The 24,383-nt window shown below is 45.1% G+C and overlaps 1 protein-coding gene across 1 annotated transcript in view; it reads left to right on the forward strand.

Moving 5' to 3' along the window:
- Nucleotides 1-422: 422 nt before the first annotated feature.
- The window catches only part of LOC120055181 (fibrillin-2-like), an 86,055-nt gene continuing 62,094 nt past the window's right edge, over nt 423-24,383 (forward strand). Inside the window, exons 1-5 of the mRNA XM_039003102.1 lie at nt 423-607; nt 7,628-7,710; nt 7,970-8,077; nt 14,400-14,495; nt 14,611-14,706. Coding sequence (XP_038859030.1) covers nt 423-607; nt 7,628-7,710; nt 7,970-8,077; nt 14,400-14,495; nt 14,611-14,706 — 568 coding nt within the window. The remainder of the gene's footprint in view (nt 608-7,627; nt 7,711-7,969; nt 8,078-14,399; nt 14,496-14,610; nt 14,707-24,383) is intronic.

Raw genomic sequence — 24,383 nt, forward strand, 5'->3', positions numbered from 1 at the left:
ATTAAGAGCGAGAGGAGGGAGAAAGAGGGGTGGGGAGTTTGGGGTAAGGGGAGCACTCTAAATAAAACAGTTGACTTTTCAACAATTCACAATTAAAAATTCACAAATAAAAATACATTTCACTGTTATTTGGCACAGCAACCCGTTACTTTTTCTGCACACTTGAAACGGCACACATTCCACTCTAAGTACCTTTCTTGTAGCCCATACTCTTGTGTTGAGATGGTTGACATGTCTGCGGGAGGCCAAAAACCCTGATGTACATTCCTGTGTCTGCCCCCTCCAGCCCCCCACCCTGGAGTGCATACCGGGACTGGGACAGGTCCACACAAACGTGTGAGTGTAACTCGTCAACGAAGAGGAAGCGACATCATCCAGTAGTCTTCAGCAGCAGGGCTACGCAGAAACACACAGAGCAGCTAATGGGAGCAGGGAAGCTGGCCCGGTTGCTGCTGGGATGGGCGGCCGTTTGCTGGGCCGCGGTCCACACAGCGTATGGCCAGGCAGGAGCGGGAGACGGAGGGTACCAAGCCAGCCGCTTCACGGGGAAGGTGGACGAGAGGGAGGTGCAGAGGGTTCGCCGGAGAGGCCAGGAGACACTCAGAGGGTAAGGAGTTTAGTTTCTGGAGTTCTCTGTTTGCTGAGTTTTGTTTAGGCCAGAACTGCAAATTATTTATGTTGATTGACACAAAGAGCATTTGTGTGGTTGTCTGTCTTTGAGTTCAACCATACTGCTCCACTGAAACATGGTAATATGATTAGGTTTAGAATGTGGACAGTTGGACAATTAGTTTATGGCTAGCTTTCCCCATTGAGCTGTCTTGGCAACTCTTTCTTCCACTGCTGTGCTTCCTGGGCTAAGGCCAACATAGCCTTACTACAGCCAAATAATGCTGAATACATCATTGTTCTCCCAAAGACAGCACATGTTCGAAGCTAAAAGGTTGCTTGCAAAATTGAGAGATACTTGAGTATTTACAGCAAAATGGCATTTTCATGTCAGAGTCTAGGGAAAGGGGTTGGGTCATTCATGAAAGTTTGTCGAGTGAACGCAATGACCCAAATCTAGGCAAGTAGGCATTCTGTTAGGTGTATTAGCTGGAGAACACATAGCTGAAGACTGCAGGGGAAAGTTTATTAGCAAGACTGTTTTGAGCGAATCACTCGTAGTGGGGGTAAATGGGCAGTCAATTGGGAATTCACAAACGGGGGTGGTGTTCGAGTGTTTCAGTGGGGTGGATTATAGAAACCACAGAACCCTTCCTCCTCCCCCTTCTTCTCCATCATCATCCCTACCGTCTCCCCTCAAACCCCCCCAATCTCCCCAGGGACTGGGTGGGATGTGTGTCAATGGAGGACGGCAAGCTTTTACTGTATGTTTCCTCCTTTTGGAAAAACAAAGGATGTTTTGTTGGGACGATTCTCAAATGTTTGCATCAGTTATTCCAATCAGTCTCTCATCTGTCCCTGCTTATGGCTCCCCTGCGCCCCAACGCAGGGAAGGGGGTATTCAGATCGTTCTGGGGGCCACGACAAGGGACATTTGTTTCACTTTCGCAGGTGACAAAACAACAGAACTCATGGCAGAGCGAAAAGGAGGGATAGAGAGAGTGAAAGAGAGAGAGAGAGCTAAGCCATCATGGAATGAAATAGTATTAAATTACAGTGCAGGACCTGGGTAGGGTAAAGCACACATAGGACTGACTTGCTGTTTTCTTAAATGTTCAGTAATGATTCGCGCTGCACAGAACAAACAGACGTGTCTGCGTTGTCAGTCAGTGTGATTAATTTGGCAGCCATTGGACCTCTGCCGGACGTAAATGGATCCCCTGTATATCGGAGAGCCAAACAAGTCTCAATGGAGCCATTTTGTCTGTGAGCCAGCTAGGCACAAGGCCACTTCAGGCCTGACCTGTGTCACATTCACTCTGTGGTTGACTTAGACACACGTAGTGGGCTGCTCTGGTCTGGCAATCTTATCCTCTAATCTACTCAGTGAAGCAGAACTGTGTTGCATGGTGTCAAGATTAGATTAGATATGAAATAATATTGCAGCGAATGCAACAGTTGCACAAACTCGTGCTGTTCCCATTAAACGATTGCCTTAGTTTTCATGGCGAGTAACATACCCGGTGGACTTTTCCCATCATTTTGTTCAACTCCACCATTGTTTATAGAGTAAAGTATTTGCACCCAACATATAAAAATTATCCATGGTCCCCTCCCCACACAACATAATGACATGACATTGGAAAGTCTTCCGTTACACATTCTGTACAGCATCAGATTCCCTCTGGGAGAGAGATTATGTTAATGGTGGTCATTACACTTTGTTGTGTGAACAGTGTTTATCTGCTGCCTGAATGCTCCACATACCAGGGTTTCAGACTCGACTGTTGCTGGACTGTTGCTGGACTGGCTGATGTTGAGTGTGTCTGATTTATTGACTTCTTAGGCAGAGTGCAATTTGGTGTCTACACATGGGTGGAATCTGATCATACCATGGGCCCGGGTCCTGGGACCTCCTCAATTACCTTGATACTATACTGTACAACTTGGGAGGCTCTGTAAAGTGGTGGGCTCTAGGTTGAGAGAGAGGGGTGGGAGAGAGGGAGAGAGATGTGGGGCGAGGGAAAGTAAAATAAATAGTGAGTTTGTGGCTCATAACCAGCCATGCCAGAAAGAACGAACGAAACAGCCTTTCAGGCAGGCTAATAATGTCTCCTGCATGTGAAGAGGGAGGGAAGAGGTCCAGACTGGGACTTCTAGGCAGCCAAAACTCTGCTCAGGGGAGACGCTTTGGACGTTCACTCACTTGGTAGTCTTTCTCAAAGTAGAGAAGTGCATTCAGCCACTCGGGTTCTTTCCAAGGTAAATTGGATGGGGTACTTGCTCTCCCCAGAGGATTCCCTGGTACATGCCTAACCCATAAGAAAATAATTCCCATATTCTAGAATGTTCCGATCATTCTCTCCAATAAAGCTATAGATACATCAGCTGGTATTTTGAAGAGGGGAAGAGGAAGGAAGGGCAAGCTCCCAAAGTCTGAGAGGAACATTTGGAATGTATGAAGAATGACCCGTTTTCCTGTGTTTTTTATGCATTAGAGTTCCTTTCATTTTTTATGTGTCTGCATTTTATGCATACATTCAGGCTAGACCTAAAAGACAGAACCTCAGTTTCAGGGGGTACATGTGGCATGTGGTCGAGCTAATGTGGTTTAGATTTTCTGTCACCCTCGAAGAAAGAGACAAAACAAGAAATCTATCCTCTCCATCTGCCTTAGGACACAATGTATGTATGGGTTTCTTGTTTATGGAGTTGAAGGGATGGACTCAAGTTTCGCAAAAACTCTGCCTATCGTAATAGTTTATCACATACATCGTAAGTTTGGCCATAATTCACATGGGCCTCATAAAAAAAACAAAGAAAAAACTTGGACAATACACAACAATTATGCCCATTTGGACTTTTTTTGGCCCATGTAGACCGCCCTCCCTCGTCCTGCTCCCTCTAAACCCACTAACCCAGAGAGTGAGAGGTACAGTATGTACAGTACCAATCAAAAGTTTGGACACACCTACTCATTCCAGGGTTTTTCTTTATTTGTACTATTTTCTACATTGTAGAATAATAGTGAAGGCATCAAAACGATTAAATAACATATATGGAATCACGTAGTAACCAAAAACGTGTTAAACAAATCAAAATATATTGGATATTTGAGATTCTTCAAAGTAGCCACCCAACTTTTCACACTCTTGGCATTCTCTCAACCAGCTTAATGAGGTAGTCACCTGGAATGCATTTCAATTAACAGGTGCCTTGTTAAAAGTGAATACAGAAGATAGCCCTATTTGGTAAAATACCAAATCCATATTATGGCAAGAACATCTCAAATAAGCAAAGAGAAACGACAGTCTATCATTACTTTTAAGACATTAAGATCAGTCAATACGGAAAATTTAAAGAACTTTGAAAGTTTCTTCAAGTGCAGTCGCAAAAACCATCAAACTCTGTGATGAAACTGGCTCTCATGAGGACTGCCTCAGGAAAGGAAGACCCAGAGTTACCTCTGCTGCAGAGGATAAGTTCATTAGAGTTACCAGCCTCAGAAATCGGCAATTAACTGCACATCAGATTGATGTCTGATGAGTCCAAATTTGTCCAATTGCCGTGTCTTTGTGAGTCGCAGAGTAGGTGAACGGATGGTCTCCGCATGTGTGGTTCCCAACGTGAAGCATGGAGGAGGAGGTGTGATGGTGTGGGGTGCTTTGCTGCTGACACTGTCTGTGATTTATTTCGAATTCAAGGCACCCTTAACCAGCATGGCTACCACAGCATTCTGCAGCAATACGCCATGCCATCTGTTTTTCGCTTAGTGGGACTATCATTTGTTTTTCAACAGGACAATGACCCAAAACACACCTCCAGGCTGTGTAAGGGCTATTTGACCAAGAAGGAGATTGAGTGCTGCATCAGATGACCTGGCCTCCACAATCACCTGACCTCAACCCAATTGAGGTCTGGGATGAGTTGGACCGCAGAGTGAAGGAAAAGCAGCCAACAAGTGCTCAGCATATGTGGGAACTAATTCAAGACTGTTGGAAAAGCATTCCATGTGACTCCCTCATGAAGCTGGTTGAGAGAATGCCAAGAGTGTGCAAAGCTGTCATGAAAGCAAAGGGTGGCTACTTTGAAGAATCTCAAATATAAAATATATTTTGATTTGTTTAACACTTGTTTGGATACTACATGATTCCATATGTGTTATTTCATAGTTTTGATGTCTTCACTATTATTTTCTACAATGTCGAAAATAGTAAAAAAATAAAGAAAAACCCTGGAATGAATAGGTGGGTCCAAACATTTGACTGCTACTGTATCTCAGCCCCCGTCTACACCAGTACAGTATGAGCTCAGGGTTCAAATTAGTCAAGTGAGAGAATCAGGCCAACTTTAGATAAGGAAAAAACGTTCTCAGGCATTTTTAGAATTAACACTAAAGCAGGCCAAACAACTTCCCAGAGTTATGAAGATGAAGATGAACTCAGCGAATTCTATCAGCTCCAGATCTGACAAAGAAGCAAGTCCAAATATCTTAGGGCAGAAAAGGGTAGCAATCTACCGACGGGGTCAAATGCCAGTGAGCTGACCTCTGACCTTTTAGAAGGGTTTGTAGCCCCCATCCCCCTTTTCCCAGTTGGATTACCTCCTCCAACTGACCTAAAGTTGTCCTGGCCTGAAATCCAGTCTGTGGTCTTTACAGCCCCCCATCGGCCCAGCTAATTTCCCACTAGTCCCAGCATGGCCCCTTCTGTGCCTCTGAACTGTCTGGCTCTGACCTTCTGTTCCCCTGGAATCCTCCATGTGAAGAGCCTCTGGCACTCTGTCTCATAACTGTTGAGTTTGCACTTTCTAGCCAGGAGCCTGTGGCCCCCAGAAGGCCTCTAGATTATACGTTGGTCTGTAAGATCAAAGGACTGAGAAAAAGTCAGAAGATCTGGTCCGTTTGAGGTTCTTCTCGTGTCTTTCACCATTTTACACTATTAAACAAGAGGGAGCGTCCTAGAGAACATAGACGCAATGAAATGTTTCTTCTGAAAGCCTTTGAGCTCTAAACCTTTGGAAAACACCAGGTTAAAGGTATTTCCCTTACAGTTAGGCTCTGAAAGTATCTCACTAGGGTTATACCAAGTCCCATTTGACCTCATTGACAGCAACTTTTCCAGTTCCATACCATAGCTGCTGTATCTGAAATCTAGAACAATCTCTCAATCTAAACCAAGGGGGTTTTAGGTCGCAATAGAATGTGCTTTTGTTTTGGGGTTTTAATATTTCTCCTGGCTACTGTGCTGTGTGCAGTCATCTTTGTTTTATTACTATTAATGAGCTATAATGAGAGCGCTATGGGCCAGGAGACTACATCAAATACTTCAGCCAGCTAATCCTCTTTAAATTGAGTGCTGAAAACAGCATGACGTTTCAATATTGAGGCAAATCCCCAGGGCTGAACGTCTCTGTACTCTCCTCCTGTAAGGAGCCCGGGGTTAGCCTGAAGGAGAGCGCAGGAACAACAAACCCAGCCAAACCGATATGTGTGGGATTACTGGGTTGACCCTGGTTTGGCTGGGGCATGTTGTCAATTGGCATATCCAGGTTTCAATGAGCGGAGGAATTGCTAACCTGTGTAGAGAGATGATTGACTGTAGCATGCAAGCAGTTTTGCATCATTAATTGTTGGAATGTTGTGCTCTTGCGCTGTTCGTGTATGTCAAAACAGCATTTTTCAAGCCCCCTCAAGATTTGTGTAGGCCTATGACCCAAAAGTGCAGCCCCTCATGGGTTCGCCTCTGGTTGCTAGTGTTGCCCCTTTCTCTGTTTCCATATCTGCAGCTCTGTTTTCTGCTCCCTCCTCCTCCTCCATCTCCTTAACATAAACCTGTTTTCCTTTACCTCCTACTGATCCCTTGTCCCCGTCCCTAAATTCTGTATTTTCTTACCTCCTAACCTTCATTTCATTACATCTCTCCTTTCCCCTCCCTTCCTCTTCAATCTCTCTTTCTATCTTCTATCTCTTTTGTCTCTGAATCACACTCTCTTTCTCCCTTACCCTTTCCATTCCCCCTTCTATTTTCTTGCTCTCTCTCCCTCCCTCGCTCTCTCTTTCTCCCACCCTCCCTCATTTTCTGTGTTTGTGCCATCTGGTAATCCTGTTGGAGGTGTGCTCTCCTTTCTGTTGTCCTAAAGATCCAAACTACAGCTGCTCTAGTCTGTTCCCAGGTGACTGACAGACACCGGTTAATGTCTAGAAAGGAAGAGGAGGCGGACAATCATCTTGTGTTGCATGAAGGAAAAGTAGATGTTCCCTTAGTTATGGATGCATCTAACCCATTAGCAGCCCTAATCCACCTTTTGCTGAGATTCAGTTTACTATAGCTCTCTGTGAATTCCACCCCCTGGTTATAATATTGTCCTACAGTGTTGGATGAATTCCAAAGGGAAATGCATTACAAAGAGCTTGCTTCACCACCACTACAGTACATCGTATACACTACAGTGTTGCCCTTTCATTCGACTCTCTGACTGAGGTCTGAGTCACTACCTCTGTAAGGTAGTTAGAGTACTTGAGGCCAGGTCCGTTATGTGTGGATGTGATTGGAATGGTCCCTCAGGGGGATGTTGCAGCTAATCTGGAAGACCAGTCAGTCGCTCTCTGAGCTGTTTGATGACTCTTACATGTGTCAGTGATCAGGGCAGCTTCCTGTCCAATCACTTTCTTTTAAAGCCTCCCGATCAATCAGCAGGCAGAACCTGGACTCCAGGATGTGCCGGACTTTAGCCAGAAGAGCAGAGACCAGGGAGGCTTAGAGAAAGGGGTTCATATCAATCTGCTGTTTCTTGGGAAGTTTACATTGAGTATGTCTGAAAACAAACTGGTATTTTCGTGTCAGCCATACAAGAAATGCCTACCGTCAACGTTGGAGCTGTTTAGAGTGAAAGCAAAGGTCTCCAGGGTCTGTGAGCGCTTGGAAAATAACTCATGCCCATGTGTGTTTGTTGAAGGATTTTCTTAAATTATATTGGGGCTCTGTTGAGTACTGAGTTTGTTTTCCCTGTCTTGCAGGCCCAATGTGTGTGGCTCTCGCTTCCACTCCTACTGTTGCCCTGGCTGGAAGACTCTGCCTGGAGGGAACCAGTGTATTGTCCGTAAGTACCGAGACATTATGGTCACAATACCTATAAACTGAAAGTCAGGTTGCCTCTGCACTGGTAGTCTATAAAACCCCTGTATGAATCAAATGAATCAAATCAAATAGAGCTTTCCACGAACTTATCAGAAAGTGCTTAACAGAAATCTGCGTGCAAAGAGTAGGCCAAGAGGAGAGCTCAGTCCGTCCTCTTTTGGTTGGCTGGGCCAAAGTTCATCTAGAAATATATTTGACTTGTGTAATATCTCTCCTCCCAGCGATCTGCCGTAACTCGTGCGGTGATGGCTTCTGTTCCAGACCCAACATGTGCACCTGCGGCAGTGGCCAGCTCTCCCCCAGCTGTGGGGCCGGAGCCGGAGCCGGAAGTGAGTCCTAACACCCAGCACCCTACATCCCCCAACCCCACTCCCAGCAACTCTCCAGCAACCACCCAAATACACCCCAATACACTCCAACACCACCCAATACAACCTAACACACACAATGGACCACCACAGCTATAGACACTCTACAGATCAGACATCCATGTTGGCACCACCAAATGTTCCATAACAATATCCCACTGGGCACAGACGACAATTCAACGTCATTTCATTGAGTGACGTGGAAACAACGTTGATTCAACCAGTGTGTGCCCAGTGGGACCGTTCCAATTTGCCATTTGCCTAGTTAACTCTGTATATCCATGGCTTTGCCTGTCTGCCCAGCAGCACCCACCTGGCCAGACCTCCCGTTCCCCCCAGAGGGCTATAACATGTCAGGGTAATGCTGGCCTGGTTGACAGCCTCCAGCCGCTCCAGACTCAGCCTCCAGGTCAAAGGGTTTGGGAGGATTAATGCACACGCCTGGGGCTCCTAGCCTAGCCCACTGAGGAACAGTTTTACAGCACTTACTGAGTGTGTGTAGCATGCTCACCTGCTTGGCTGGGCGGGGGCCGACTCGTCAGTCACGCCTAGCCCTTTCAGGCCCCCGTACACACACACTGAGCCCTGAGTGTGGGCCGGCCCATCTGGCCCTGAGGTGTGAAACAGGATCTACTCCACAGTCCACACACACTGGTCGAACGCCCCAGAGAGGCCAGACGCCAGCTTTATGTGCTGGGAAAACAGTTCCCGACACCGGGGTATGAGCGGCTAACGTCCCCCCATAGGCTGGATGTTGGAGACAGGCCTCCAGCAGAGCCAGAGACAAGTGATGGGAAAGGGTATAAAACAGTATGAAGTCATTTCCCTCAGCGAGAGAGCTGTAGCTGTAGCGAACTGATTGTCACACTCACCGCTTCTGCTCTCTTACAGGGAATTTATGGCCTTTTTACATACCTACCTTACAGTATTGGGATTTTCCAGGTCTGGCGTTTGTTTTGTCCCGTTTTTTCTATTCTAAACTAATCATTTTATTGTTCCGTTTCATCTTTCTTGGCAAACGGGTCAGAAATTTTGTAGTTCAACACTGTGAGTTGTGTATATCATTAAAGACCGTTCTCTCTTTCTGGCCTTCTGGAAGATTTAATGGGATCAAGGGTCACGCAGGTTAATGACTGCTAAGATTAAACATGGCATAAATACACCCATCGGCCAGCTCTGGGAAATGACTCTGACAAAGCGGTTGCACCTTTCGTACAGGTTTCGTACAAGTTTCATACAGGTTTCATACAGGTCAGCGGTCTAGCGCCGGGGAGTTTCTGTCCAACAAAGCTATGTTTGATCCATCCTATAACAACCAATAGACACATTAAAACCTGGTCTGTCTAGATCAATCCTCCATATGTTCTGATACTGTAGGTTGACCTGTGATTCTATTTCACTGGGGGTGTTCAGTTTTCACTATGGTTCTCAGTGCATGAATTTAGTTGGACCACAGAAAGCTTTAGACACCTACTACAGTAACTTGCAGGGCTTTTTAAAGGTCCAATTTTTTATCTCAATATCGAATCATTTCTGGGTAACAATTAAGTACCTTACTGTCATTGTTTTTTATTAAAATTGTCAAAAATGTACAAAAATTGTTTCTTAGCAGAAGCTATTTCTCAAGCAATAATTTTGCTAGGATTGCCTGGGAGTGGTCTTGAGTGTGTGGCCTAATTGGAGGAGCCTAATGGGAGGGATTTGTAACCAGAAAACGAGCTGTTATTGGCATAGAGGAGGAAAACTCTCTTTGTTAGTGGTCTATTAACTTGTCATCAGGCGATCCAAAACTGCACCCATGCAAAACAGGCAGAAATTTCAGGCAGACTTTTCAAACAGCTCTTACACTGAAAGGACATTATCATAACTTTCACAATTTAACAGTATTATTCCAACGTCATAGTGTGGAAATTTGTATAAAACACAGGAAATCACATTTTTGAATGCATTGCCCCTTTAAGTGAGATGCAATACTGCTTTGGGTGACTCTACAGACTAATGCACTGCAGTTGACAAGCTTAAAACTAAATGGAGACCTGTTTTGAAGTACTGTCAATTTCCCTTCCCTTAATTACACCCAGTCTCTTGAAATGTAGTCATTGGTCAGGTTATTGATAGCACTTTTATGCCTCAGAGGCCACATCTGGAATGTAGAGGTCGGAACAACTTGGAAGAAATCAGCAGCATGTTTTTGGTCAAGCTCTTTATAAACTCAGCAAAAAAAGAAACGTCTCTTTTTCAAGACCCTGTCTTTCAAAGATAATTCGTAAAAATCCAAATAACTTCACAGATCTTTATTGTAAAGGGTTTAAACACTGTTTCCCATGCTTGTTCAATGAACCATAAACAATTAATGATCATGCACCTGTTGAACGGTCATTAAGACACTAACAGCTTACAGACGATAGGCAATTAAGGTCACAGTTATGAAAACTTAGGACACTAAAGAGATTCCCCCCAGAAATGTCCGGGAACTTGCAGGTGCCTTGGTGGAAGAGTTGGGTAACATCTCACAGCAAGAACTAGCAAATCTGGTGCAGTTCATGAGGAGGAGATGCACTGCAGTACTTAATGCAGCTGGTGGCCACACCAGATACTGACTGTTACTGTTGATTTTGACGCCCCCTTTGTTCAGGGACACATTATTCAATTTCTGTGGAACTTGTTCAGTTTATGTCTCAGTTGTTGAATCTTGTTATGATCATACAAATATTTACGCATGTTAAGTTTGCTGAAAATAAACGCGTTGACAGTGAGAGGACGTTTCTTTTTTTGCTGAGTTTATGTATCTTAATCCACGTACTATAGTTATATGGCTGTGTGTTCATGTCCAGGCGTCGCATTTTTTTATCTTTTATTTATTAAGGAAATCCTATTGAGATAACCCATCTCGTATTCAAGGGAGCGTATCGTTATTTTTATTTGCATTTATTTAACCTTTATTTAACTAGGCGAGTCAGTTAAGAACAAATTCTTATTTACAATGATGGCCTACCAAAAGGCAAAAGGCCTCCTGCGGGGGTGGGGGCTGAGATTAACAATAAATATAAATTCAATAAAAATATAGGACAAAACACACATCACGACAAGAGAGACAACACAGCACTACATAAAAAGACATGGTTCTGGACAAATAAATTCATATAGGCAATATAAAGGACTATTGACCAATATATCTGCTTTGCTGTGCCCAGGATCAGTCCAGTCATCTCAGACCTCTTCCCATAACTATAATTACCCTCTAATGTCCGTGAACTCTACCTCATAGTCCCTCGGAAACAGCTGTCAACTAACGGGGTCCATACAGGCTCAGTACAGCTCAACTCTGGGAAAGTGGTATTATATACCTGTAGATCTATGACACAGACAGAAGAGCCCCATAAAAAAAGCTTTGGCTTCCCTTCTTAAATCTTTGACTTCCATTCTTGGAAATCCTAATCACTGCCACAGTTAATCTATTCTGGATTCCTAGCACAGATTAATCCACAGATTTAGCTCTGGCATAAATGTTATTTCAGTGGAGATTCTCCATTGAGCATGCTTTTTATTCCAGGACTAGGCTTAATCTGACGTTGACATGTCACTGATCCCAGGAGCTGTGTATAAGAACAGAACAGAACACAGCCATAAAGTCCCTCAGTGTTCCAGCCCCACCACCACTAGTTTACCTCCCGTCAAAAAGAAAACCCCACAGAGATGTGGAGGATGCAGGCTGACCCACAGGGCAGCCACACAGAGGTGCATTGTGGTTCATGTTCTGTGGGACCCCAACCTCCTGCACGTGTGGCATTCTAGGCACCGGTCACAGGAATGTACCATCTCTCCTCATCTGTGGGTGGGGGCAGCTGGTCTAGCCAGTGAGATCATTCCCCCTTCCACCCACTCCATTTCCACCAACCCCCCATTACAGAGAAAACACATGAACCCCTTCAACCCTAAACGTGCTGTAACACAAAACTTCTGTAAACTAAGTCTACAGCCATGTCTGATGTTCTTCCAACCCCCCCTCGCCCCTCCCTTTGTGACCTATTTAGAATATTTTTTCTGGAACGGATGAGAGACATTAGAAAAATTGACGAATTCTCCCGAGCTCCCGAGCTGAAACGTTTGCATGATTACGTCATGCTAAAATTGTGTCCTCGCTAGTTGTTTTCCCCCTTGCAGTGCATCGAGGTTCGGCGCTGCAATCAGTCAATAGAGTCATTTTTCATGTTTAATTTTCCTGTTGGCCTGAGAGATTAGCCTGAATGCTGTGGGAGTTAAACGATATGGCCCACTGCCCTGGAGCTCTGAGTTGAGCTGAGGTTGAGTCTGGGGAGAAAAGATCGGTCTTCCCCATGCCGTGCAGACCCGTACAGAAACTCATAAACCTCTTGTCCAAAGGCATTCACGCTAATCCATCACTAAGTGTCTGCACGAGACGCTAGCCAGGCCTGGAGTCAGACTGGGCGTTAGCTAGGTTTGCTGTGTAAAGTCAGTCAGAATGGTACTACTTGGTCATTTACAGTAACTGGAAGTTCTAGAAAAACTGAATAGGCGAAGAAGGGGTCCAGGAAATCCAGTCATGCTGTATCCCCTCCCCACCTCATGAATCACAGCCTGTAAAGATAGAGAAAGAGAGATGAATGACAGTAATTAAAGATGGCAGCAAGCTAGAGAAAGAGAGATGAATTACAGTAATTAAAGATGGCAGCAAGATAGAGAAAGAGAGATAAATTACAGTAATTAAAGATGGCAGCAAGCTAGAGAAAGAGAGATGAACGACAGTAATTAAAGATGGCAGCAAGATAGAGAAAGAGAGATGAATGACAGTAATTAAAGATGGCAGCAAGAAAAAGAGATGAATGACAGTAATTAAAGATGGCAGCAAGATAGAGAAAGAGAGATGAATTACAGTAATTAAAGATGGCAGCAAGCTAGAGAAAGAGAGATGAATTACAGTAATTAAAGATTGCAGCAAGATAGAGAAAGAGAGATGAATTACAGTAATTAAAGATGGCAGCAAGCTAGAGAAAGAGAGATGAATGACAGTAATTAAAGACAGAGAGAGAGAGAGGGAGAAGGGTGTTCCAACTTCCAATCAACGGCTTGCATGGGCATCATGTACCGTTCTACCCAGGCTGAGTAGAAACATAGGCATCTGCCAGAATCAATTACTGTGGAAGTAGTCTCATGAAATGTTCTGCGTTTTTAAGGGAGACTGACTAAGCCCTCTCATTTTACTACTCTGCTATGGGCTGGTCTTTGCTGTAGGCTGGCTGGTCTTTGCTGTAGGCTGGTCTTTGCTGTAGGCTGGCTGGTCTTTCCTGTAGGCTGGCTGGTCTTTGCTGTAGGCTGGCTGGTCTCTGCTGTAGGCTGGTCTTTGCTGTAGGCTGGCTGGTCTCTGCTGTAGGCTGGCTGGTCTTTGCTGTAGGCTGGCTGGTCTTTGCTGTAGGCTGGCTGGTCTTTGCTGTAGGTTGGCTGGTCTTTGCTGTAGGCTGGCTGGTCTCTGCTGTAGGCTGGCTGATCTCTGACAGATCTGGTTGGATAGAGCATCTCCCCACTTCCCCCCGAATATACTGAGTGTCTCTGTCTGTCTGTCTGTCTGTCTGTCTGTCTGTCTGTCTGTCTGTCTGTCTGTCTGTCTGTCTGTCTGTCTGTCTGTCTGTCTGTCTGTCTGTCTGTCTGTCTGTCTGTCTCTGTCTGTCTGTCTGTCGAAAGCTTGCTGCTTTGAGTTCTAAAAATGCTGCTCCTCCAGGATTGAAGCGTTCAGATCTCAGCACATTCCTATCTATAGGACACAGCTGGCTCAACTTATAGCCTCCACGGTCTGTTTGATTAAACTGTAGCTGGAGTGCGGCCTGGGCCTTGTGTGGCAGTACAGTGCTCAACAATAGACTAATACTATTAGGTCTACACAAATACAGCCCAGACGTCTCTGTTGCAGTCGAGCGCGCTACAAAAATGTAATAGTGAAAAGTGAGTGTTGATATAGTTGAGTTAAACTAAAAGGCTGTCATAGCCCAAATACCAGTATGTAAAAGACAGTCAGTACCCAAGTGTCACTACCAGGCATTGGACTAACTGTTAGTCATTGGCACAGGTCTGATACTAGACCTTGTTACACAAATATGGAGTTGAACTGTAATGGTGTTCCAAGTTAAACCGAGCACCTGAGGGGTTGAAGTTCCCTTTGGAGGTCATTGCTTATGTGTGTGTGACCAGCTGGTTGAGTTGAGGTTCTTGGCTAGCAGTAGCAAGTTTTTCCCGGCTGCGTCTGTTGACCCCTGTATGTGTCCCACAGTGCAGAGCTGTAACGTCAGGTGTATGAACGGAGGCAGCTGCCAAGAGGACTCCTGCTCCTGTCAGAAAGGCTACACCGGCAACCACTGTGGACAGCGTGAGTATCTACCTTACTTTGAACACAGCACTCCCCCGGCTATCGTGTGTGTGTGTGTGTTTCTGTCCAGCTGTATCAGAATCCTAACACACCTCTTCCCCTCTCCTCTCTGTAGCTGTGTGTGAGAATGGTTGCCAGAACGGAGGGCGCTGCATTGGGCCCAACAGATGTGCCTGTGTCTACGGCTTCACTGGCCCGCAGTGCGAGAGAGGTAAGAGCCTTCCCAGTCATCCCACTTCACCCCTACTGTAAACCCATAGGTCTGCTCATAGACGGTTACATTATCAACACAGGACCCTGGTTCATCCCATAAACCCTGTGTCTGCTCATAGACGGTTACATTATCAACACAGGACCCTGGTTCATCCCATAAACCCTGTGTCTGCTCATAGATGGTTACATTATCAACACAGGACCCTGGTTCATCCCATAAATCCTGTGTCTGCTCATAGACGGTTACATTATCAACACAGGACCCTGGTTCATCCCATAAACCCTGTGTCTGCTCATAGACGGTTACATTATCAACACAGGACCCTGGTTCATCCCATAAACCCTGTGTCTGCTCATAGACGGTTACATTATCAACACAGGACCCTGGTTCATCCCATAAATCCTGTGTCTGCTCATAGACGGTTACATTATCAACACAGGACCCTGGTTCATCCCATAAACCCTGTGTCTGCTCATAGACGGTTACATTATCAACACAGGACCCTGGTTCATCCCATAAACCCTGTGTCTGCTCATAGACGGTTACATTATCAACACAGGACTGGTTCATCCCATAAACCCTGTGTCTGCTCACAGGCTGGATATGTAGAGCTATTCAACGACTCTTGGAGGATAAATTGAAGTTGACAGAGGAATGTTTCTTGATATTTATTGTTCAAAACCAGTGTTTGAAGTGTATATAGGGATGGGCAACTCCAGTGTAGATCAGTGTTTCCCAACTCCAGTCCTCCAGTACCCCTGTCACGTTCCTGACCTGTTTTCTTTTGTCTTGTATTTATTTAGTTGGTCAGGGCGTGAGTTGGGTGGGTTTGTCTATGTGTGATTTTCTATGTTGGGATTTTGTGTTCGGCCTGGTATGATTCTCAATCAGAGGCAGCTGTCAATCGTTGTCCCTGATTGAGAATCATACTAAGGCAGCCGGGGTTCACGTGTGTTTTGTGGGTGTTTGTATCTCGTGTCAGTGTTCGTGCCACACGGGACTGTTTTCGGTTTTGTCACGTTTGTTGTTTTTTTGTATTTGTAAGTGTTCAGTTTCGTTTTGATTAAATCAATATGAGCACTAACAACTCTGCGTTTTGGTCCGACCCTTACTCCTTCTCCTCATCCGAGGAGGAGGAATTAGACAGCCGTTACAACCCCCAACAGCACACATTTTAGTTGTCGCCCTGTCAACAAAAACCTGATTCAACTCAGGTGTGCTTGTCAGGGGCGACAACAAAATATGTGCTGTTGGGGGTACTGGAGGACCGGAGTTGGGATACACCGCTGTAGGACTAGAACTGAAACACATTGTTTTTTAACACTAAAGAGGCCGCCCATCGACCTCCATCGGTTCTTTGAGAGTTGATGAAAACCTCTAACAGAAAGACACATTATCACAACAGTGCCTGGGACTCTGACAGAGAGACGCCACACAATCATGTGGCGACACAGACTACACCCCGCTTTATCACAACACACCAACCAGTGCTGTGGAAGATAGTGAGCCAGGAACTTTAGAGGCTTTGATCTACTGCAAATATGAACTTCATATCAGTCTAGACAGTGTGTGACCGTAGTGTGACTGCATACAGTAAGTACATACATACAGACACGGTGGGGGTCTGTCTCCCTAGACTTAACCATTGACTGTAATCTGGTTGTCTAGTTTTGTGGATAGTGGACTCCCTTCTGTGAAGGCTAAAGCTAAGATGAATGGTTAGGAAGAGGCAAGAGCCAAGAGGAGGGGCTATGTCTCACTGGGGCTGTATCTCAGTAGGGTCTGGATCAATGCCATTTCAATTCAGTCAATTCTGGAAGTGAGCTGCTCCAATTCATGAGTCAAAAGGTCCTCAGAGAAAGGGATCTGCGTTTTTCAATTAATGAATTGGATTTCAGCTCGTCCCCAAATTGTACCGACAGACTTGTCCCATAGTGTTCACAGACCTAGTGTGGCCTCCAGCTAGACCCAACAGCCCAATGACTCGACCCCTTCCCCTCACCTAACCCACCTCTCCCCTGGCCTCCCCTTTCTCCTGGAAAACACAACAGGGGGGGGGGGGGGGCTCGCAGAAATCTGGCAATAAAAAATACGGTTCTCGCTCCACAATACGGTTCTCGCTCCAGGAGTGGAGCGAGGGAAGGAGGGAGGGATGGAGGTAGAGGCAGGGGGTAAAAGTAAAAATGGATTCCCCAGCTGTGTACACAGAGCCAGGCGCGGCCAAACATAAACAGTCTTGAGAGAAGGGAGACCACCGGACCCCATCAGCCCTCCAGCAAACCTCCCACCGCCTCAAAGTGTGTGTGTGTGCGTGTGCGCATGCACTTGCGTGTGTGGCGCTAACCCGACTTCCTCACTGTGTCCGTTGAAAATATGACCCGCGTCCATCTCTCCGTCAGCCCTTGCCGAAGTCTGGGAGAGGCTGTAAAACTGTCCCTCTATAGCCTCCTCAATCATCCACATCTACCTAAAGAGAGGAGGTGTGCTTTAATTCTCACATAAGCCCAGGGCTTCCTTAACTCAGTGAGAATTGACATGTCATTATTACCAGAGATTGTACTACCCTGTCCTGTGAAGACGTCCAGCTAGATAAATCTTTGACTCTCCAAGGTTGCAATTAGTGGTTTTTGAAGTGAGGTGTTACGGTAAACCCAAGCCCAGAGGTGCTTTGACAGTACATTACAGTTACAGTAGGTGTGGGTGTTTTCCTCTGTCGACCTACTGTCTATGAGTCACAGGGAAAGCTGCTGGTCTAATAGGTTTCTCTGTCAGGGTGAGGCGCAGAGGAGTGTGTGTGTGTGTGTGTGTGTGTGTGTGTGTGTGTGTGTGTGTGTGTGTGTGTGTGTGTGTGTGTGTGTGTGTGTGTGTGTGTGTGTGTGTGTGTGTGTGTGTGTGTGTGTGTGTGTGTGTGTGTGTGTGTCACTGACAGGCTAGTTAAGCATGAATTACAGTGGAGACTGACAGCCACTCGGGCCCCTCTCTAATCAGCTGAGTTTTCCACCATCCCCAGCCTCCTCCAGCCTGCAGCTGTCCATTCTGCAGCCTGGAGCACCAAGCCCTCTCATTACGAAGCAGCTGTATGAATGCGGCAATGGGGAGTTGTTCTGCTCACGTGTCCAGTGTATCTCGGCCCATTAACCAGGCTCAGGTCCAATAGTGAACAGTATTACTCTTATGGGCCCACACAGTCAGCCCAGTCCAACCCAGCCCAGCCCAGCCCAAACAAAGTGAGAAACCTGGCCCATGATGACGTCAGGACGATGACGAGGGGATGGAAAGGGGGAAGTGTTGCTATTTCTGTCTTCATCATGTAATCTGGCAAAGGCTCCCCCAGTGGAAGGGAAGGGTGTGTCCTCGGGAGAGAAGTGTGTCATTTTTTTCGCTCCATAGAGACCTCATAGAATGGGACATGCTGCCAAAAAGAGAGACCCGTAACTCTGTAATGAGTACAGTACAGTAACTTTACCTCATCGCCATGTTATGACTTTTATGTGGTTTTAATGACATCGCCATGTTATGCCTTTTATGTGGTTTTAATGACATCGCCATGTTATGCCTTTTATGTGGTTTTAATGACATCGCCATGTTATGCCTTTTATGTGGTTTTAATGACATCGCCATGTTATGCCTTTTATGTGGTTTTAATGACATCGCCATGTTATGCCTTTTATGTGGTTTTAATGACATCGCCATGTTATGCCTTTTATGTGGTTTTAATGACATCGCCATGTTATGCCTTTTATGTGGTTTTAATGACATCGCCATGTTATGTTTTGTGTGTCATTGGAAATGTTAAAAAAACACGCTGGCTTTTTGCGTCTGCTTTTCAGAGTGGCACTACATTTTGGTACTTCTCCCATAAACAACTCAGAAAAGGACCTCATAAATACATTTGTGAGTGGTCCTAAGAGGAACAGTGAAGGGTAGCCTTTGATCTTGTCTGATGGAAAATCAGTTGAGGTCCGAGAAGAGAGAGTCCTCTCAATGTACCAATGGAAATGTCCAGAAATGTCCTATTAATGTTACGCGATTTAGTACAGTAGTAGATAAGGAAGCTTCTTTAGTAGTATGTCTACTTTTAGCCTGGGTGCCTGACTGTTTCTGCAATCAGTAATGCCACATGCTACAAACCAGACTGTGACAAGATGACTACAGCAGAAATACACTGGAACACAGGCTACCTTAAGTCAATTTGTTCTGAATTAGAGTAGAAACTGTTGTTAGAATGGACTTGAGATGGGAATAAAATGTATCTGTGCAAAGAAAATGAGTGAAAACAGACCATAAAACACACTTGTAATAGGTGAGCAAGAACTGTCCTGTGTCTGTACTGTAGCCCTGTGTGTTCACTTGGGTTTCCACAGTCGTGTGTGTTCTGCATAATTATCCACAGTGGTGGTTTCTGCCTCAAAGAATGCTATCTATTAACTTACCAGTCAGGCAACACAGCTTTCTGGTGCCAAGATTGTTATCCTGCGTTTGAGCTTATCTCCCTTTCCCCTGTGTCTCCCACAATCTCCCACAGTCTCAAAGCAGGGGTTACACAGGGAAGCATTCTAGCGTATCATCACGTTTGGGTGAGTGTCCTGAGGAAGGGTTCAGCCTCTTAGAGCCATTAAACTGAAGGGAAAGTAGATTTAAGGGCTGTTGATAATGCTGTTGATAACAGAAACAGAAACAGCACAGTTTGTGCCAAAATGAGAATAACACACACACCTAGTGTACATACATTTGAGGAGTGTAGCTAGATACACACATACACACCGATGCACGCAAGCTTACGTGAACACACGCACACAGACACACATGCAGTCAGATGTATGCACAAACATACACACACACGGACATAAAGTTAACGTGTGCGCACACACACACACACACATGCACACACATGCTTGGGATAAGTGGAAAAGCTCCCATCTTGGCTGTGAGATAAAGAGATGACGAGGAGTAGACACGGTCCGTCCTGTTTCGGCGAGTAGTAAATCTCTCAGCTGTATGAGTCTAAGGGCCTCCAGGTCAGGAAACTAAAGCAGAGTCTATGTTTCCTCCTTCACTCACTGAGGAGCCTGACCTCTTTCCAGACCAGAATGAATGACTGCCTTCCCATGTAATCACAACATGTTTCATTGAGTATAATAATATCTTATCTCAACCCTCCTCCATTTGTCCCCATTAGGGTTGCAAAAGGTCTGAAACTTTCCATGGGAAGTTAAGCCCTGGAATTTGGGGTATTTTGCTTAAATCCATCAAAAAAGTTAACTTATAACAGTGAACCTTTTTTGTGGGATACACATAAGGCAATTCTAGGTCTTGTGGCATATTTTGGTTAAACTATCCCCAATTCAATTGAATTGCAACCCTCTGCATGCACAGTGCATTCTTCCATCACATGTACAGCTGATTCTCAAGAACTTTTACACTAATGAGATACTATTGAGCCCACACTACTACACTGTCTGAACCAAGGACTACATGCTTTCTGGTAAGTTTCGATTATAATACTGGGTGGGGGGAATATATTGTATATGACATACATACATTTTTGTTAACTAGTAAATAGTAGCCTACAGTAGAGTGTGTTTAAATCCTTTCTAACTTGTTAACAATTTCTGCTAGTTAGTTTTTGCTACCATGTAAGATTCAGATTGCTTGAGCCTGCTAACTGAGGAGTGTTAATTCACTTGTTTCCAGACATATTTCATTTTAAAACATTTATCTTACAAAGGAGTTGTTTAATCTAACTGCTTAACTATTTATTTGTACATGGAATTGTATTTGTTGTTTTTTACAATTTTTTTCCTACTCTTTATAGGAAAACTGGAACTATCTGATGTGTGGAGACATTTCACTGCAGCTAATGTAAAGGAAAAGCTGTGTACATTTGCAAATACTCTGCCAAATCATATGTGAAGATTGCAACAAAGATGCGGAATCATCTGGCCAAGTGCATAAAGTTCCCTCAGCGCTCACAACAAGCAACCTCTGACAAAAGTCTGTATACTTCTATTCGAGATCAAATCAGACACCTTATCGATAGCAACAGCTCATGGTCCTCCTTGAATCAGAAGTTGTTTTTGACTCAATGGAGGAACATAGTCAGTGAAATCCTGATGAATGTCTTGCTCGAGCAACTGGTTCACCTCTGATGCTCACAGGCAATGTGTATTGGAAGAGATTTCTGAATGTTCTTCGCCCAGCATACACCCCTCCAACCAGACATGCTTTATCTACTAATTTGCTGGATGCAGAGTTCAACAGAGTTCAAGTGAAGGTCAAGCAAATCATAGAGAAAGCAGACTGTATTGCAATCATCTCTGATGGGTGGTTGAATGTTCATGGGCAAGTAATAATTAACTACATCATCTCCACCCCTCAACCAGTATTCTACAAGACAGATAATGCTGCGAACATGAAGGCTGCTTGGTCTAAAGTGGAGGGGTCCTACCCTCACATCACACCCAATGGCTGTGCTGCTCATGCATTGAATCTGCTCCTCGAGGACATCATGGCACTGAAAACAATGGACACACTCTACAAGAGAGCCAAGGAAATGGTTATGTATGTGAAGGGTCATCAAGTTATAGCAGCAATCTACCTCACCAAGCAAAGTGAGAAGAATAAGAGCACCACATTGAAGCTGCCCAGCAACACCCGTTGGGGTGGTGTTGTCATCATGTTTGACAGTCTCCTGGAGGGGAATGAGTCTCTCCAAGAAATGGCCATATCACAGTCTGCTGACATGGACAGCCCCATCAAGAGGATCTTCCTGGATGATGTATTTTGGGAGAGAGTGGTAAAGCAACCTGAAATCTATAGCAGTAGCCATTGCACGGATTGAGGGAGATAATGCCACCCTGTCTGATTGTCAGACTCTGCTTGCAGATGTAAGAGAATAAATCTGTACTGCCCTGCCCACTTCACTGTTGCTCCAAGCAAAGGAAACTGCAGTTCTGAAATACATCAAAGCGTGATGACTTCTGCCTGAAGCCCATACATGCCGCAGCGTACATGTTGGACCCCAAGTATGCTGGCAAGAGCATCCTGTCTGGTGCAGACATCAACAAGGCCTATGGTATCATCACTACCGTGTCTCTCCACTTTGGCCTGGATGAGCACAAGGTCCTTGGCAGTCTGGCGAAGTACACTTCCAAGCAAGGGCTTTGGGATGGAGATGCAATATGGCAATCGTGCCAACATATCTCATCAGCCACCTGGTGGAAGGGTCTTTGTGGATCTGAGGCTTTTCCCCTTGTTTCCTCCATTATCCTCCAAATTCCACCAACATCAGCCACCTCAGAGCGCAACTGGTCCTTGTTTGGGAACACACACACCAAAGCACGCAACAGGCTGACCAATACAAGGGTTGAAAAATTGGTGGTAATCCGGCAAAATTTGAGTCTTTTTGAGCCTGACAACGAGCCATCCTCAACAAGGTTGGAAAGTGACAGTAAAGATGAGGCCTCAGTCTGATGTTCAAGAGGTAGACATTGAGGAGGTCCAGGGAGAAGACAGTCAAAGCTTTAGTTTCTAGACTATCATTTTACAGATGTATATTGAAAACATTTTTGGGAGATGCGATGGATCATTGGGGATCATTCCATATTCCCTTTCTTTTGTTGTTCTGTGAAATCATCCCATGTGAAGAGTCAACTCATTTAATTAAAGTTCAATTCGTAACAATTTTATTTAAAACAATTATATTGGAAGGATTTAATCATTAGCATTTATGTCTACTTATGATAAGGTTTATGTTTCTGTCTCCATATGATATGGTAAATATATCCAATGCAAAAAACATCTACATTTAAATGGTATTAATATTATTATGCATATATTTCTGTTAATTCCCATATATTCCTGTTAATTCCCATATATTCCCGTTAATTCCCATGGAAGGTTTCCACCTCTGAATATTCCGTAAAATGTGCAACCCAAGTCTCCATACATCATCTACGTATCGCTTTGGAATTGGCTGATTTTCTCCCGCTTTCCCTTGGTTTCCACCGACCGTTGACATAAGAAGGCATGTCGGCGTTCCTTCCCTCTTCCCTGTGATCGTGCAGCTTGACGTCGGGAGTGTTTCCCAAACAACTTGGCCGGCTTTCCAGACTGGATTAGCATCCCTTTTCTCACCTGCCAGATTGTCCCATTCCCATCTCCTCTCATCAGAGGCTTTCTCTCAGGCAGGAAAAGGGGAATAGGGAAAGATCACGTTTGACCCCATTACAGATGTTGATCTGATGGGCTGGACAGATCTTATATAGGTGAGAGTCCATAATGTGACCTCATTAACCCAACTGGGATGGGTTACACTTAGCCAGCACATCTTGGCAGATGTTTAGTACTTTGGCCTTGCTTCTAATGTAACAGATATGCAATGCATTCCTATGAGGAGGCTGTCTTAACTTATTAGGTAGCCTTTGCTGAGTTTTGAAAGGCCAAGAATTTGATTTCTAGTGATCTGTGCTTCGTCGTTGGGAGCATGTGGAGGAAACTGAAAATACCTGGAAAGGAGACAGATGGTGGTGAAAGGCAGGATACAGGAGAGGAGGGAGGGATCCGGCGAATAGTTTGGATCTATAGAGCAATTTTAACTGTAATTAGACCAAATTGCTTCCGAATGTTGTCGACTTCGGCCCAGCCAGTACCTCAGTTCCTTATACCCCATTCCCATTTCTAACTCTTCTGGCGCTGGATTGTTCATGTTCCCTGGTCATGGTCAACATACACACACACACACACACACACACTGCTTTGCCTGTCTGTCTGGTTCTGAGTCAGTCGGGTCTTGTGGCGCTGAGACATAGACACCCTGGCAAGGCGATTGTTATTGAGTCCATTAAAAGAGTGAGCGCTCGGAGCGCTCCAGTCTTTTGTTTGGCCTAGCTTGGCGGCCGACCTACGGTGTGTTTTCCTTCAGTCGTATGCACACATAGACAGGGCTCTGCTGAACTTGGCTAGAGCCTCAAGCAGTCGTCTAGCGCTGCTTCTGAAAGGTTTGGCCATGGGAGCGCCCAGACGCCTCCTCACTTTGAGGGTCTCACTGCTGATCAAAGGAATGGCAGCTCAATCGCCAGCTCTCTTCTCTCTTTTTCTTTCTCTTTCTTTCTTTAAATGGCTCCCTTCCATGTCATCTCATACCTTTTGCATGAACAACTTTCCTATAGCGCTCCATAAAGGTCCTGTTCATGCTCCTCGCTCACTTCCACAACTTAGTTTTACTGAAATTGTTCCAATGTATGATTAAATCAAAACCAGATGAAAGCATGATGGACATAAAGCATTGGACCTTATGAGTCCAACATTAGTGTGAGTATTATAGTATTATGATTTACATTAGTTTTTAATGCAGAGTTGACTGGTAGAAGAGCAGGGTGTATGGAGGGTTTAGTTTGTTAGTTAGTGGGGGGTTGTGGATGTGGCCCAGCGTGATTCAGAGTTCCAGATGGACACATCTGGACCAGACGTTGTTCCTTCCTGGTCCCGACCAGGCCAGATTAATCAAGCCCAGATGTGCGTGACTGTTATCGCCACAGTGGGTCTCTGCCGCTCGGATGGGGACTCGCATTCCCGGCCTCAAATTGTCCAGGCCAGATTGTCAGGTCATGGGTATGAGTGAGAGGGGACAGTAAGAGCCTGTTGGTATCTGTCTCAATCCCTCTTTCTCGTTC

The sequence above is a fragment of the Salvelinus namaycush genome, chromosome 10 (genome assembly GCF_016432855.1).
Source record: "Salvelinus namaycush isolate Seneca chromosome 10, SaNama_1.0, whole genome shotgun sequence".
Classification (NCBI taxonomy): Eukaryota; Metazoa; Chordata; class Actinopteri; order Salmoniformes; family Salmonidae; genus Salvelinus; species Salvelinus namaycush.